We start from the raw sequence: 14,411 nt of genomic DNA, 5'->3' as shown, positions 1-14,411 counted from the left end.
CATCCCCACAGGATGGGCCTCCCCATGAGCGAGATTCCCAGTGCCTGGTCTCTCAGGACAACAGCTGCCAGCTGGCCCAGCAGAGATTCTGCTTCCTATCCTGGGGTGAACAGTCTGGGCACCCACCTTCCCCACCGGGTGGGAGCTCCTGGGGCCTGGGTCTGGCCAGTCTGGGAGCCCCACAACGGAGCACGGTGGGGTTCAATCAACACTTCCTGGTGGGATGCGGAGCTGAGAGGCCACCAGCCTGGAGTGGGGACAGAGGTCTCGGAAGAGAGGTGGGCAGCAAAGTTGGGCAGGGCCCCTGGGATGGGGAATTTAGTAATTCCACAGAGCACTATGGGGGAGGCCTGGGCTGGATGCGGTGATTCTGGGACAAAGGGACCATCCCTGGCCCCCAGGAGCCCAGAGCCCGGGTCGGGGGGCACTGGCGGGCAGTGACGACCAGGCCGTGAGCTGAGCGCAGGGCCTTGTGGACACGCAGGACCGCTGCCTGACCTAGTCTGGGTGCAAAGGAAGGGCTCCCGCAAGAGACATCAAGCAACATCCGGCTAAGATCCTGAGTGGGGACAAGGGTTCTCCAGCTGGAAAACGGTCGGCAGAGAATCTGTCCCTTCAGATTCTCCCTGGCCCGCAGCAGGGTGGGGACACAGGCGGGAGGGGGCTCTGCGTGGAGTGACCCTGTGCCTACCCGAGGTGTCGCGGTGTGAGGCTGTCAGGAGACGCCGGGCACAGCATCCTCTGGCCAGCCCCAGGCCTTGCTCCCCGCTGCAGTGACACTATCAGCCCAACGCCGGGGGGGGGGGGGCCTTACCGAGCGGTCCCAGGCAGGTCGAGGACAGTGGCACGGGAGACCTCTGTAGAAGTGTCCTCCGGTGGGCTGGCTGGCTCCAGCTTTGTGGGGTCTTTGGTAAACTTGTTCCCTGGGTGGAGAGACGAGGAAGGTCAGGACAAAGGCCCGCGAGCCTATGGCCTGTGGGACACATGGGCACGGGCCTTGGTGGGAGGCTCTCGGGGGCGCCCTTTGTGGGTCGTCTGGCCTCTGCCAGGCCAGGAACAGGTCCTGAGCAGAGATGCCTCCTGGGAGAAGGAACATGGGCCCCAGCGCCAGAGGAGGCCAGGGATCCGGGAGGATTACAGGACGCCGGTCCCGACCTCACGTACACTCCTAAGGCTGAGGGAACCCTCCAGAAAATGGCCGATGCCCCCAAGGCCATACTGCGGGACCCCTCTCTCATTTAATTATCGGAGAACCCCAGAGGAAGTTGGGTGCCCTCATCACCCCCCATTTCACAGATGTGGAAAGTGAGGCTCCTATAACCCTGCCCAGGTCACAAAGCTGGCGGGCCGCAGGGCCAGGACCAGGACCCAGGTCTGCTGCGCCCCAAGATCTGTGCTCCCTTTGCTGCATCAGGCAGAGCCCTCCTCTTCTTCCTGAGGGGCGTGCCGCCTACTGGTTACGGCCCGGGCTCGGGGCCACACGCCTGGGTTTGTGGCCAGCCTCACGGCTTACTGGCTGGGCTTCAGGGAGAAGAGCAGAACCCGCCTCACAGGACTGTTCAAAACGAAATTAAAGTAGAACAGAACAGGGTCCCAGCCAGACTGCCCGCCGCACGTCAGTATTCAGCAAACGTTAGCTTTACTGTCCCTGAAGGGGGCGTCTGCCCCGGGGTGCGGTGGCCACGCCCAGGCCCCCTCCCCACGCCAGGGTCCCCGTGGGATGGCGGCTCAAGCCCTCGGGGGCATCAGCTCAGAGGTTCAGAATGGACTGGATGGTACCCGCACATACCTGTGAAGATTCGCTCATCGAACATCCTGGGGAGAGGAGAGAGACAGGTATGAGAGCAATGCGGGCTGAGGGCTCCCCCACCCCCCGGGGCTCAGGGACAGGCCTCCAGGCCCCCTCGGTGATGCTCACTCCAGTCCCAGGCACACGGCTGCCGCTGCAGCCCGGAGTCCTGGGCTGGCCACGCGTGGGGGAGGAGAGGCCACCGTTCAGAACAGCCAGGAGTACTTCTCTCCAGCCAGGGCGGGCTGGTCCTGGAGGGTCCGAGCTGTCCATCTCAGTGCCCCAGCCCCGAGCTCCTTCTGGCCACAGGTGGCAGACGATATATACCCCTTTCCCGCCAGGGCCCCGTGGGCTTCGACCCATCATGGCCTGTGTCTCAGTGACAGGTACGGGGACCGACCCTGCTCCCAAGAAGCTCCGTGTTGACTGCAACGAGCCAGGCCTGTCACCACATCGTACGGGTGACACAGGGGACCCCTCACACGGGAGCCAAGGCACCCCAGTCTGAGAAGGGGTCTGGGAAGACTTCGGGGGGGAGGGGAACAGCCTTCCATGCTGGGCTCGGGCACGTGCTCTCTGCCCCGTGGGCAATGGGGAGCCCCTGAGGGCAACGTGGCACTTCCAGACCACCCCATCACCACAAAGACCGCGGACTGGAGGAGGGGTGGCTGGGGGCCTGCGACCATTCGGGACCCCCGCGTCATCCCGGAGAGACACCTGAAGTCTGAGCCAGGAACACGGGGGTGGGGTGAAGGTCGACAAGGAAGCTGGGGTCAGCTGCCTGTCGGCCTTCAGGGCTGGTATTCTTTCTGTTCACCCGGGCTCCCACCTTGGTGGCACCCACAGGGGTGGGGAGCTAGTGGTGGGGGTTCCTGAGCAGAGTCTGTGTGCCATGGAACAGCTGGACGAGGGGCCAGGGCCTCGGTTGTGACACTCAGGCTACAGATGCTACACAAGACACAAGAAAGGATGTCGGAGCCCGAACACAAGGGCCTAGTAATGCCCAAGGCCAGGCCGGCAGAAAATTCAAACAGAGGCCAAAAAATCAGCGTGGAAGGCAGGCGAGGCCCGGGGCCTGACCTCCGGTTCTCGTTCTGAGGCACCCCACCTTCCCCGCTGCTCCTGGGGGCCCCCACTTATCTGGGTCCCCTAAGGCTGAGAAGCAGCCATGGGACTAACTCTGGGAAGACCGACTTCCTCGCCGAGCCCTGCTTCCTGCTTCCTCTGCCCCACCTGGTGACAGGGAGGCTGCTGGCCTCGACTCTGGTTTTATCATTTACGGTGTTACCATCGCCCATCAGGGAGACAGCGCCCGTGGCCTGCCAGGTTCCCTGGGAGGAGGATTGGGGGGCAGACGACAGGGAGGTCTGACGAGGCTCCAGGACCCTGACAGATGCCCTCGGGAGCCGCCAGGCCCGCAAGGGCTGCTTGACGGGCACGGACCAGCAGTTGCGGTCAATCTTCCGAACACATCCCAGAGGCCCGGGACCCCCTCCGCATGCTTTTGCCCCTTATGTTCTGCCTTAGGTAGAACTGATGTGTCTGCCCCTCGGGTGTCAGCTTGGACCCTGACACTCAGAGCTGGTGTCCTGGTGGGAATGGGCGTTTGGCGGGCCAGGGAGCCTCCTACCGCCGATAATAAGACCCCCAAGGCTTGTGGATCGGCTTCTCCCCCTGACTTGCCCCCGATCCTGCAGACACATGGGCCGTGGCAGAGGAAGCCTGCTGGCAGCTCCCAAGCCCTGCCTCCCAACTCACTTCTGCCCGACTCACATCTCAAATGCTCCACCGACCAGGCGAGGATGTGTAACAGCAGAAAAGGTCCGGAGGGCTCAGGAGGGAGGAGCTGCTGTTCTAGGTACTTCGCTCACCTCCCGCCATGTGGTCTCCCATCAGCGCCGTGAGGCAAGGACCACCACTAGCCCCCTTTTACGGATGAGGAAAGTGAGGCACAGAGCAGTTAAGTGACCTGCCCAAGGACACACAGCTGGGAAAGTAGGGCTAGGACCCAAACTCGGGGCGTCAACACCGATGCACTTGACTACTTCTTTATATGTGAGGAAGATGAGGTCAAGCGAAAGGACTCACGTTTATTGAACATCTACTATAGGTCAGGTGTGTTAGGCCTGCCTCCTCATTTTATGTTGAGAAAATCTTGGGGAGAGGGCCACACCATTGTCCTTATTTTTACAAACGAGAAACAGGCTTAGAAGAGAAGGGCTATTCAAGGTTATCGTGCTTCGAGTGACTTTAAGCCCGATCTGCCTGATGCCAAAGCCTCCTCCTTCAGGAAGCCCCACTGGCTTGCCGCTCGCCACTTGCCATCGACTCGACACTTGGAAACCTGTTGTCCTCTTGTGCCCTGAACTCATCACAGGAGTGACCACCCCACGCCCCCTGCCGTGGCCTCTGGGGACTGACTGCTATCTGTGAAGTCCTCAGTAGAGCCCAGCGAAGGGCTGAGCCTGTAACAGGCACTTGGCAAATACTAGTGAAGAATTAATTAAGCTCTGGTTTAGACGGAGATCAAGGTCAGCCACGGTGAGGACCCAAATACCATGGCCAGGCACATGGGGGGACGCTGGGGTGTCCCTGAAGCTTTCTTCTCACCTACCCCGTCCCCCTCCCGAGAGTCAAGCAGGAAAAGAACTCAGCAGCAGCAAGACACGTTTAAGCTACACAGCATCAGGCACTGGCTGACAGGAGGGCGACTGGTTTCAATTCACTTCCAGAACGTGGCGGGGGGAAATCCTTTCTGAACGAGGGCGCCGGGGAGGACTCTCAGACCAGAGGTAAGCACACCTTGAACGATGAACACAGGTGGGAAGCTGGGGAGAGCTGATCCGGGCGGAGGGAGGAGCCTCAGCCAAGGCCTGGAGGCAGTAAGGCGGCCTGGACTCAGAGAAGGGTGTCCAAGGCTGTGCTCCATGTGAGGGAGGGAAGGCAGGGGGGGTTGACGACCTGCCTTGGGGCCAAAGTATGCACTGTACCCCGGGGGCTGGAAAGGGCTCCAAACAGGAGACCCACACGGTCAGGCGGACTTCCAGAATAATCTGCCCTCCCACCACGCCCCCCACCCCCCCACTTCTCAGCCTCCTTTGCTGGTGGCTCCTCCCCCCATCCTCCTCTCCCTCCTCCTCCTCGCCCTGGCCTCTAAAGTGGGGACTCCCTTCTCCTCTCTATCTCCACCCTGGCGAGAGCCCTACCTGGCCCATGAGGACAACTCTCAGAAATCTTATCTCCGACACAGGCCTCCCTCTGGAGCTTCTGACTTCTCAAAATTCCGTATCCGATCATCTCTAGGCTAGCATACCCCACGTGAACCCTCCACGCCACACCAGACCTGCTTCCCCCAGTTGTACACCCAGAAACACGGCGTGATCCTGGCCTCCGTGCTCCCCTCCACACTCCCACCGTCCACCCACCGGCAAACCCAGCAGAGCTCGGAATCCACCCCAAATGGAGCCAACCTCTCTCCTTCCACCCACCGCCAACCGGGATGATGCCACAGCACCCTCCCGAATCTGCCCACCTCCAGGGCCCTGGTCGCCCTAGAGCCTGCTGTTCCTCCCCCCCCCCCCACCAAAGCAAAGGGGCCCAGCAGACCCCGCTCTGGCCTCCAGCAACCCTGCAAAGGTCCTGCCCACTGCTCTAGAACAGCTCCGTGCCCTGAGCGGATCCCCAGCCGCTGCCCACGCCCAGCCTCTGGACGAGTTGCACCCCTGGACGAGTATTTGTTCGTTCATTCACTCATTGCACACATACACAATGGGCACCTACTGCATACCAGGGGCTGTTCTAGGCACTGGGAATTCAGCCACAAGCCACGCGCAGTCCTCGCCCTCAGTGCCTGCCTCTAGTCCAGGAAGCACGCCCGTGAGTACATGCACACCCCGGAGGCGTGCCCTCAGAGAGCTCCCGGAGCAGGTGCCCTGTTGCCTGGAGGCAGGGGGCTGGACGGCATGGCTTCTGGCCACCCTCCGTCTCTAACCACTTAGGAGGAAACATCCCAGGGAGTCCACGCATTGCCTGGAGACCCCGATGCTTGCACGGTGGGGGTCCAACCGGCTGTGAGGGCAAACTCCTTGCTAGAGTCTCGGGCAATGACACTGCGGGATGGGCAGCAGCAGGCTCCCCCCACGCCCCAACCCAGCCACCCTGGGGGTTTGCAGCTCTCAAGTGCATCCTGTCCTGCCTTCTCGCACCTACCCACACCTGCGCCAGGCTGCCTAGGGAGACAGGAGAGGCAGTCAGCCTACCAGCAGGTAGGGCAGCCCAAGGTGGGGTGTGACCTCAGGTGGGCCCCCCTCTAGGGGCAGGTAAGCTGAAAGGCCTCAGTCCTCTTTAGGGGGAGGAAAACACCTCTTACTAAGACCTTACTGAGCGTCCACAGGCGCCGTGCCTCAGTTTCCCCGTTCAATCCTCAGAAGAGGCCAGGAAGGAAGAGCCTTCCCGTCAGGTTAAGGAGGCCGACTTCTCTCCCTGGCCCGCCCATCCTCTCGGTTGTCAGAGCCTCTTCATCCCACCCAGGCGTCATCATCGCCTCCCCGGGCCCAGCCTCGCGCCTGCCGTGGCGCCCTGCCCAGCCCTTACACCGCGGCACCCCGAGCCCAGGCCCGCACCCCGCCCTGTACCTCTTAATGATGAAGTGGATGCTATGTCGCTCCTCCAGGATCCGCTTCAGCTTGGGGACCCCATACGTGCAGGGGCGCTTGAAGGGGATCTTGTCGGGGATGCCCACAATTTCCACGGCCTCTGGGTCGCAGGCAATCTTCCTGTAGGGGACGGGGACCATGTGGTCCAGGCCCAGGGCTTCCGCTGGAAGGGCAACGGCAAGGCTGAGCGCGGGACGGAAGCTGCAGGACATGCGGGGCCCCCAGGGCCGTGGTCACCATCACCTCCCCCCACCCCATCCCCTGCACCCGTCCGGCCATGGAGCAGCATGTCACTTCCCTCTTGAAAAATGCCCACGGGCTCCCATCCCCCTCGGTGACAGCCGAAGTCCTACTTGGGCTTACGAGGCCCCACGTGACCAGGACCCCATCACCTCTGACTCACCTCCCTCCTGTGCCCCCTCTGCTCATCCCAGTCTCTGCAGCCTCCTTGTTGCCTCCCTAACACGTCAGACACGCACCTGCCCCAGGGCCTTTGCACATGCTCTACCATCTACTCAGACTCTCTCCTCCCAGATCACCAGACACTGCCCTTCCTCCCTCTCCCCGTTCAAGCGTCCCCTCAGATGTCACCTCGCCAGTCCCCTCCATCTCGCCCTGCTTTGTTTTCCGTCCCACATTCACCATGACCTGACACTATACACGTATTCGTCTGTAGGCTGGTTCACTGTCCAGAACCTCAGTTCCACGGGGACACAGGCGGCCAACCGCTCCCCATCTGGGATCTATCTAGACAGGATGGGACACAGACTAGCTGCTCCCTGTACTCGGTGAGCGAGTGAACGGCAGCCAGGCTTGAGGGGGCTCTCGGCAGGATTCCTGCAGCCTTCCAGACATGCTCTTTCCTCCAGGGAGGTGTGGGGGGTGCACATGATGCTTACTCATCAGGGCCAGAAATGAGACTGTAGAAATTTTGCCAACAGCAGTGCAGGCAGAATCCGGGTTTACAAAGTGGGTTCCTTGTTCCTTCCTTGTGGACCCTTGGGTTCAGTCTCAGGCCATCTCAATCATTCACTTACGTCCCGTGTTCTTACTCATTCAGGCACCAAGTACTTTTTGAGCACCTACTATGTGCTTGATGGGACTTTCATGGGTCCCTGTTCCCCTCCCTCCCCACCCACTCCCCCCCCCCCCCCCAGGGCCTGGGAGGTCTCAGGAGACCTGCTGGGCGGGGTGTCTGCGCCCCTCCTGCCTCATCCCTCCAAACTTCCCCAGTGGTCCTGGGTCTCCGTGCCCTTCCTCAGGCCCTTCCCCGTTCCGGCCGCGCCGCGTTTTTCCGTGTCCCAGCAGGTGCCAGCTCCGAGCTGGACTCCCCTCCAGCCACACCCGGAGCGGGACAGGGCCGAGCTGCCTGGGGCCCTCCCTGGCACACCGTCAAGACTGTTTTTCTGTTGACACAGCCGGGTCTGCGTTGGCGGCTCTGGCAGCCAGATCCCACTGTGAAGCCACACTTAGCTCGTTGTCAAATTAAACCCTCGAAATCTCAACAGCTGTCAAACCATGTCTTTCCCCCAACCCCCAGCCCCAGCCCGTCAGCGGTGGCTTCTGTGAGTCTGTGTGAATTCATCTCCACTCGGGTTCCTCTCATTTGCTGGGCTTGTCTCTTCGGAGGCAAGGGGACCCAGTGGACAGCGGTCAATCCCACCTGGCCTCCAGCCTCTGCCCACTGAGACGGGAGAACGGAGCCGCCATGCAGGATCCTCAGTGCCTCGTAGTCTCAATCTCCTTCCGGGTGACAATGTTCTTGAGGCTTCCTGGAGGCTGGGGTTCCCCCCATTTCTTCTCTGTTCTATTCCCCCCCCCCACCTCTGCACCCCAGCCCCATTGCTGGCCCACTTCACCCAGAGCTGGTGGCTGAAAGGGCAGAGCCAGGGGCAGGATCCACTTATCCAGGGTCTGTGGGATACCTCAGGCCAGCCACAGCGTGCCCCTGGGGACTGCCTTCTCCCCGGCACAGCTGCAGGGAAAGCTCAGAGTTGGGGAAGCCAGAGAAGGGACACGGCCTCAACCACTCCAAGCCCAGTGCTTCTCCTTGGATTTGGATGTGGCCAGGCCAGGTGCTGGCATCCGCAAAAGGTTCAGTGTTCTGGAAACATCCAGAGGGCACTACAGGCGGGAAGACTGGAGGCCGCTGTGCCAGCCCGGCTGGGGCAGAAGGCTCCCAAGGCAGACAGAGCCAGTCCTCCCCAGATCCCCTCCCCCTACTGCCCATCCATCTCACACCTGCCTGGGACGGTCCAGGCAAGAGGGGAGGAGCGGGTCTACCAGAAAGACCACATCAAAGACGCCCAGGCTGTGCCGGATTCCTTACGAGGCCTCCAGAGCCTGGCTCAGCCCCGCCCCAATCCAGAAGGCACAGCCTGCCAAGCCTGCAGGCCTAGGCTTCCCTAGCCCCAGCGTGGATCAAAGGGCACCTCCTCCATGAAGCCACCCCTGACTGCTCAAGCCTGTGAAGACCTCACCTTTTTCTTGCGGTCCTGTCTTTCCAAGGGCTCCTCCCACCACCCTCCACCCCCCCGCCAGGCACTACACTACAACCCAAGACACATCTTCAGGCCTTGAGACCAGCGTTGGCCTGCGTGCACGACACAAGGTGGGAAGGCTCAGGATGCATGACTGATAAGTGGGCGAACCAGTGAAAGCGTGAGAAAAAAAAAAAGGGAGGGAGCAACTCGTGATCTAATAAGAAGTCCATGTGTGGCCTTGCACTCAGGTTCTTGGGGATTTCCTGAGAGAGAGGCCTGAGAAGAGCCTTGTTATTTATATTAAGCCCCTTTTAACCCACCTGAGTTTATGATAACGAAGGGGGTGCCCCCAGATCCCTCAGGATGGGGACTGGTTTCGGGGTGGGGGGGCACGTGATCAGAGGGTTGCCCCTTTCAGCCCCACCCCCACCGCCCCGGACAGAGAGGGGCTGGAGATTGAGCGAATCACCACGGGACAATGTTTTAACCAATCCCTCCGACTTACTGGGACCCCTGTAAACACTCTAAACCAAGGGCTCCCCCGAGCTTCCAAGCTGGCAGACCCACGTGCCGGGAGGGTGCACCCCAAACTCCACCAGGGCAAAAGCTCCAGCGCTCGAGAACTCGCCAGGCCTCACCCCGTGTACCTCGTCCTCTAGCTGTCCGTCCGTCCCCTTCACAATAAACAGGTAAAGGTAAGCAAGGTGTTTCCGGGTTCTGTGAGCCACTGTGGCAGGCTGGCTGGCTGAGCCTGAGGGGTCATGCGAACCGTGGATGTGTAGCAGAGGCGGACAGAAGTGCGGGTGCCCGTCTGGGGAACCATCCGGAAGACGCGGAAAAATGACCGTAGGCCTCAAACAGCCTAACCGCGGGGCTGTCTTTTGGGACTGGGCCCTTAACCTGCGGGGGTCTGCGTCGGGACTGAACTGTAGGACGCCCAGCTGGTGTCCAGAGGCCTGGAGAATTGTTGGGGCTGGGAAACCCACCCTTCCGGTGTCAGAAGTGTCGGAGAAAGGGTTTTCCTTTATCGAGGCAGGAGGGGAGGGTGGAAGAGAGAGAGCGAGGACAGAAAGACAGAAAGAGACAGAAGGAAGAGAGGAGGATAAAGCCCCACGCTGTCCCTTCTGCTCAAGCTGAGAAGGCCAAGGTTACCGAGGGTGACGGCCAACTCCAGGTCACCCGGCAAGTGGCTATGGACTCCCAGCACAGTGCTCGTTCTGGACCGTGCACATTCAGGGAGCTCCCGGGGCCCCTGCCCCATCTCCTCCCTTGGCCCCATCCACGGAGGGACTCCCCACCGTGGGGCGGCACCACTCAGCGGGTGGTGGCTGTCACACCTGCAGTGACCTGCGGGAACTTGCGTCATCTCCACAGTTAAGTGAGAGCCGCCCACTCAAGCAAGGGCCACACGTGGCCATCCGCTGAGTGGGGTTTACAGGTGGAGCTCAATAAAGACAGAGTGAGCAAGGACTGCCAGGGAGACGGGGAGAATGGGTGTGTCGGAGCGCGTGGCACAGGGTGGGGGGGGGGGATGTTCAGAGCACCCAGGGTGGGAGGGGCTTACAGACCACCTGCTTCAGCCCCCGCCTTCCAGCCAACCAGTGGCCTCGCCATCCACTGGGTGTGAAGCTGGACCGCGTGGAAGGCACGCCCGCCCCGGCGACCAGCCAGGTGCAGAGGGCAGACATGCGCCCTGAGCCCGGCTCTGTCCTGGGTGCTGGGGACACAGGGAGGGGCTGGCGCGGTCCTGGCCGTCACGGGAACAGATACAGACAAGGGGCATCAGGTGCAGGGCGCGTGACAGAGAGAACCCCATCACGGCTCTGGGGGCCCGGCCGGCCTAGGCTGAGTCTTGAAGAACGAGTGGGAGTGTGCTCCCCAAACACGTGGGGGGCAAGGCGGGTGGAGGGCGAGGCCCAGAGGCCCAGAGGCCCAAAGGCACGGCGGCAGGAAACAGCGCAGCACGGGGCGGACCCTGCAAGTGCGCGAGGCCAGCGGCCGTTTTTCTGGGTCTTCTGGATGCCGACCCGCCTGCCTCCCACAGGTGAGTCAAGGCTGGGGCTCTGCCATCAGTTCCGCCCCCCCGGAGAAATCTGGAAGGGAAATATTGACACAACCGCCCCCCAGCCAGACAGGAGATGACATTAGCACTGCTGGTGTGCCAGCATATGGCTCCCGCTGTCATGTTAGGGAACACAAGTGACTGCCACGTAATGAGATGCTCAGCACATTGCCGGGGCCACACAGCGGGCCGGGCCGCCCACTCACCATATCTGCTGTTAAACAGGATCTGCACGCACTCCCGGAGCGTGTTGATGTCCTCGGTTTCCTTTATGAAGGCGTCCCACTTCTCTATCAAAACACAGGAGGTACGAGTGAGGGCGGGTCGGAGCGGGGAGCCCAGGGCCTGGCTGCTTCGTGACGAGCGTCCAGCTCCCCGCTAGACCCTCCTCGCTGGGCCGGGGCACCAGGACAGCCACACTCCTTCCACAGCCGAGACCACCGGGCTTTCTCCGGCAGAGCCCCCCGGAGGGGCCTCACCCCTTCCACCCACTCCCACTGGGGGCCCTGAGGCCCCAGCCTCCTCCAGGAGACAGCCCTACACAACGCCCTACTGGTCTCCACACCTGCTCTCTCCTCTTGCCTCTGTCTGCCCCCACGGGCAGTGGCTAATGACGTCGGCTCAGCCTGTCCATCCTGGGTATCTCCTGCCCTAGACGGGCAGGGGGCTGAGAGGGTGCTCTCCCTGAGATGCCGAGTCCTGACCTCAGACTACTAACCGTCACACCTTGTGCGTCTGGGGTCTTACCCAGCCTCGCTGGCAGCACAGAGCCTAACGTGGGGCTCGAGTTCATAAGCCGCGAGACCATGACCTGAGCCAAAATCAAGAGTTAGATGCTTAACTGACTGAGCTACCCAGGCGCCCTTCAGGGGACTAGGTCTTTTTTTTATTTTCGTTTTTAATTTTTTTTTCATTTTCATTTTTTTTTAATTAAAAAAAAATTTTTTTAACGTTTATTTTTGAGAGACAGAGCGCAAGTGGGGGAGGGGCAGAGAGAGAGGGAGACACAGAACACGAAGCAGGCTCTAGGCTCTGAGCTGTCAGCACAGAGCCCGACGCCGGGCTCGAATCCATGAACCACAAGACCCGAGCCAAAGTCAGACACTTAACTGGCTGAGCCACTCAGGCGCCCCTAATTTTTTTTTTTTTTAATTTTTTTTTTTTTCCCAACGTTTATTTATTTTTGGGACAGAGAGAGACAGAGCATGAACGGAGGAGGGGCAGAGAGAGAGGGAGACACAGAATCAGAAACAGGCTCCAGGCTCTGAGCCATCAGCCCAGAGCCCGACGCGGGGCTCGAACTCACGGACCGCAAGATCGTGACCTGGCTGAAGTCGGACGCTTAACCGACTGCGCCACCCAGGCGCCCCCCTAATTTTTTTTTAATGTTTATTTATTTTTGGAGAAAGAGAAACAGAGCACAAGCAGGGGAGGGGCAGCGAGAGGGGGAGACACAGAATCTGAAGCAGGCTCCGAGCTGTCAGCACAGAGCCCGACGCAGGGCTCAAACTCACGAACTGTGAGATCATGACCAGGGCTGAAGTCGGACGCTTAACCGACGGAGCCATCCCAGGCGCCCCAGGGGACTAGGTCTTCTTAAGGAGCCTCTCACTGAAGCCGAGGCTGAGATCTCCACAAGGCGTAATTGCTGGACAGTCTTGCTTCAGCCCTTTGGGTATAAATGAATCCCAAATACCGTGTGGTACTTTTAATATCTGCCCACATAATTCTTTTGTCTCTCATCTTCAAGAGGTGTAGTTTAATTCCTCTCGCTCCCTGTGAGTGTGGGTGGCTCATTTCTGGCTTCTAAAGGGTAGGACACGGGGGCACCTGGGTGGCTCAGTCGGTTGAGCATCTGACTTCAGCTCACGTGATGATCTCGCAGTTTGTGGGTTCGAGCCCGGCGTCTGGCTCCATGCTGACAGTGCAGAGCCTGCTTGGGATTCCCCCTGTCTCCCGCTCTCTGCCCCTCCCCTGCTCACACACACACACACACACACACACACACTCTCTCTCTCTCTCTCTCTCTCTCTCAAAATAAATAAACAAACTTAAAAAAAAAAACAACGGGTACAACACAGCAGAACTGATGGTGACCTGTGACATAGGTCATGAAAGACACGTGGCTTCCTCCCTACTCTGCTTGGGATTGCTAACGTCAGGAAACCAGCCGCCACATCACGAGGACACTCGAGCAGCCCCGTGGGGGCCCATGCAGTAGGAAGGAGCCTTCTGCCACCAGCCACATGAGTGAGCCTGGAAGTGGATCCTCGGCCCCGGTCAAACCTTCAGATGAGCGCAGCCCCCGCTGGCAACCCGATCACAACCTCATGAGAGATCCGGGGCCAGGACCACCCAGCTAAGCTGCTCCTGAATTCTGGACCCATGCAAACTATGAGGTGGAAACACTTGCTGTTTTAAGCTATGTTCCGGGGTAGTTTTGTCACGTAGCAATGCAGAACTGTCATACTCTGGTTTGACTCAAGGTCCCTCGTGCACAGCTCTCCTGTAAGACCCAGTGGACACATTTCCATTTCGGGAAGCACCACCCCCCGCCCCGGGTCCCCAGTCTGCTCAGGGCACTGCTATGGGCACCGTCCTACCTGACTTGTCATGGACGATGGAGAAGAGGATGCGCTTCGAGGCGTGGACGTTCTGGATGAGAGGACCACCAGGCCCGGGGGGCTTCTGTCCTGGACAAGGCAGAGGAGAGGCACAGGTTCAAGGTGGGCCCCAAGAGGGCTTCCCCCAGATCTGGCCTGGGGTAACAGCCTCATCCATCAGGGAGACCCCAGAACTGAGCCCTGTGATCGCGAACTCTAGGCAAGTTCCCTGACCAGGGGCAGAGTCTGCTATCCAAACGGGAGATCAGGGAGAAGCTGTGATGTCCCAGGACACCTTTTACAGGCGGGGACACCTATTTCAGGTGTGTAAGTCCCACCGGCCGCTCAGCCCACATATTTGGCGGTGGGGAGGGGAGGGAAGCCCTTTTTTCTCCTCCTGATAACAGCCCCCTCTAAGCACCTACTATGTACTAAGCATTGGACTCAGGGGTTTTGTGTGTGTGTGTTTAATTTTAGAGAGACAGAGAGCGCAAGTGGGGAGAGGGGCAGAGGAAGAGACAGAGAGAGAGAGAGAGAGAGAGAATCCTAAGCGGGCTCCACACTCAGCATGGAGCCCGATGTGGAACTCGATCCCACGACACTGGGATCACGACCTGAGCCAAAATCAACAGTCAGATGCTCAACTGACTGTGCCACCGGGCGCCCCGGACTCAGGGCTTTAATACAGCAGTTCTCAAGCATGAGCACCATCTGAATCACCTGGCAGATTCAAATACACAGGCGACTGGGCCCCGTCCCCAAAGCTTCAGATTCAGCAGGACTGTGGCAGGGCCTGAGAATGTGCATTTCTGACTGGCC

At 60.2% G+C, this 14,411-nt stretch overlaps 1 protein-coding gene across 6 annotated transcripts in view; it reads right to left on the bottom strand.

Annotated features, from left to right (window-relative positions):
• The window catches only part of GTF2IRD1 (GTF2I repeat domain containing 1), a 123,497-nt gene that overhangs the window by 63,203 nt on the left and 45,883 nt on the right, over positions 1-14,411 (bottom strand). For 5 of the 6 annotated variants that reach the window (XR_006708030.1, XM_045460137.1, XM_045460135.1 and 2 more), the window contains 5 exons: positions 13,593-13,682; positions 11,196-11,279; positions 6,424-6,607; positions 1,790-1,815; positions 815-923 (listed from right to left, as the gene is read on the bottom strand). Coding sequence is in view for 5 of the 6 variants with exons in the window: in XM_045460137.1 (XP_045316093.1) it covers positions 815-923; positions 1,790-1,815; positions 6,424-6,607; positions 11,196-11,279; positions 13,593-13,682 (493 nt within the window). In the remaining variant the exon portion in view is untranslated. The remainder of the gene's footprint in view (positions 1-814; positions 924-1,789; positions 1,816-6,423; positions 6,608-11,195; positions 11,280-13,592; positions 13,683-14,411) is intronic. The other variant, XM_045460138.1, reaches the window with a different exon arrangement.

Source organism: Leopardus geoffroyi, chromosome E3 (assembly GCF_018350155.1).
Source record: "Leopardus geoffroyi isolate Oge1 chromosome E3, O.geoffroyi_Oge1_pat1.0, whole genome shotgun sequence".
NCBI classification, from domain to species: Eukaryota; Metazoa; Chordata; class Mammalia; order Carnivora; family Felidae; genus Leopardus; species Leopardus geoffroyi.
This window is presented reverse-complemented; position numbering and strand designations above follow the sequence as displayed.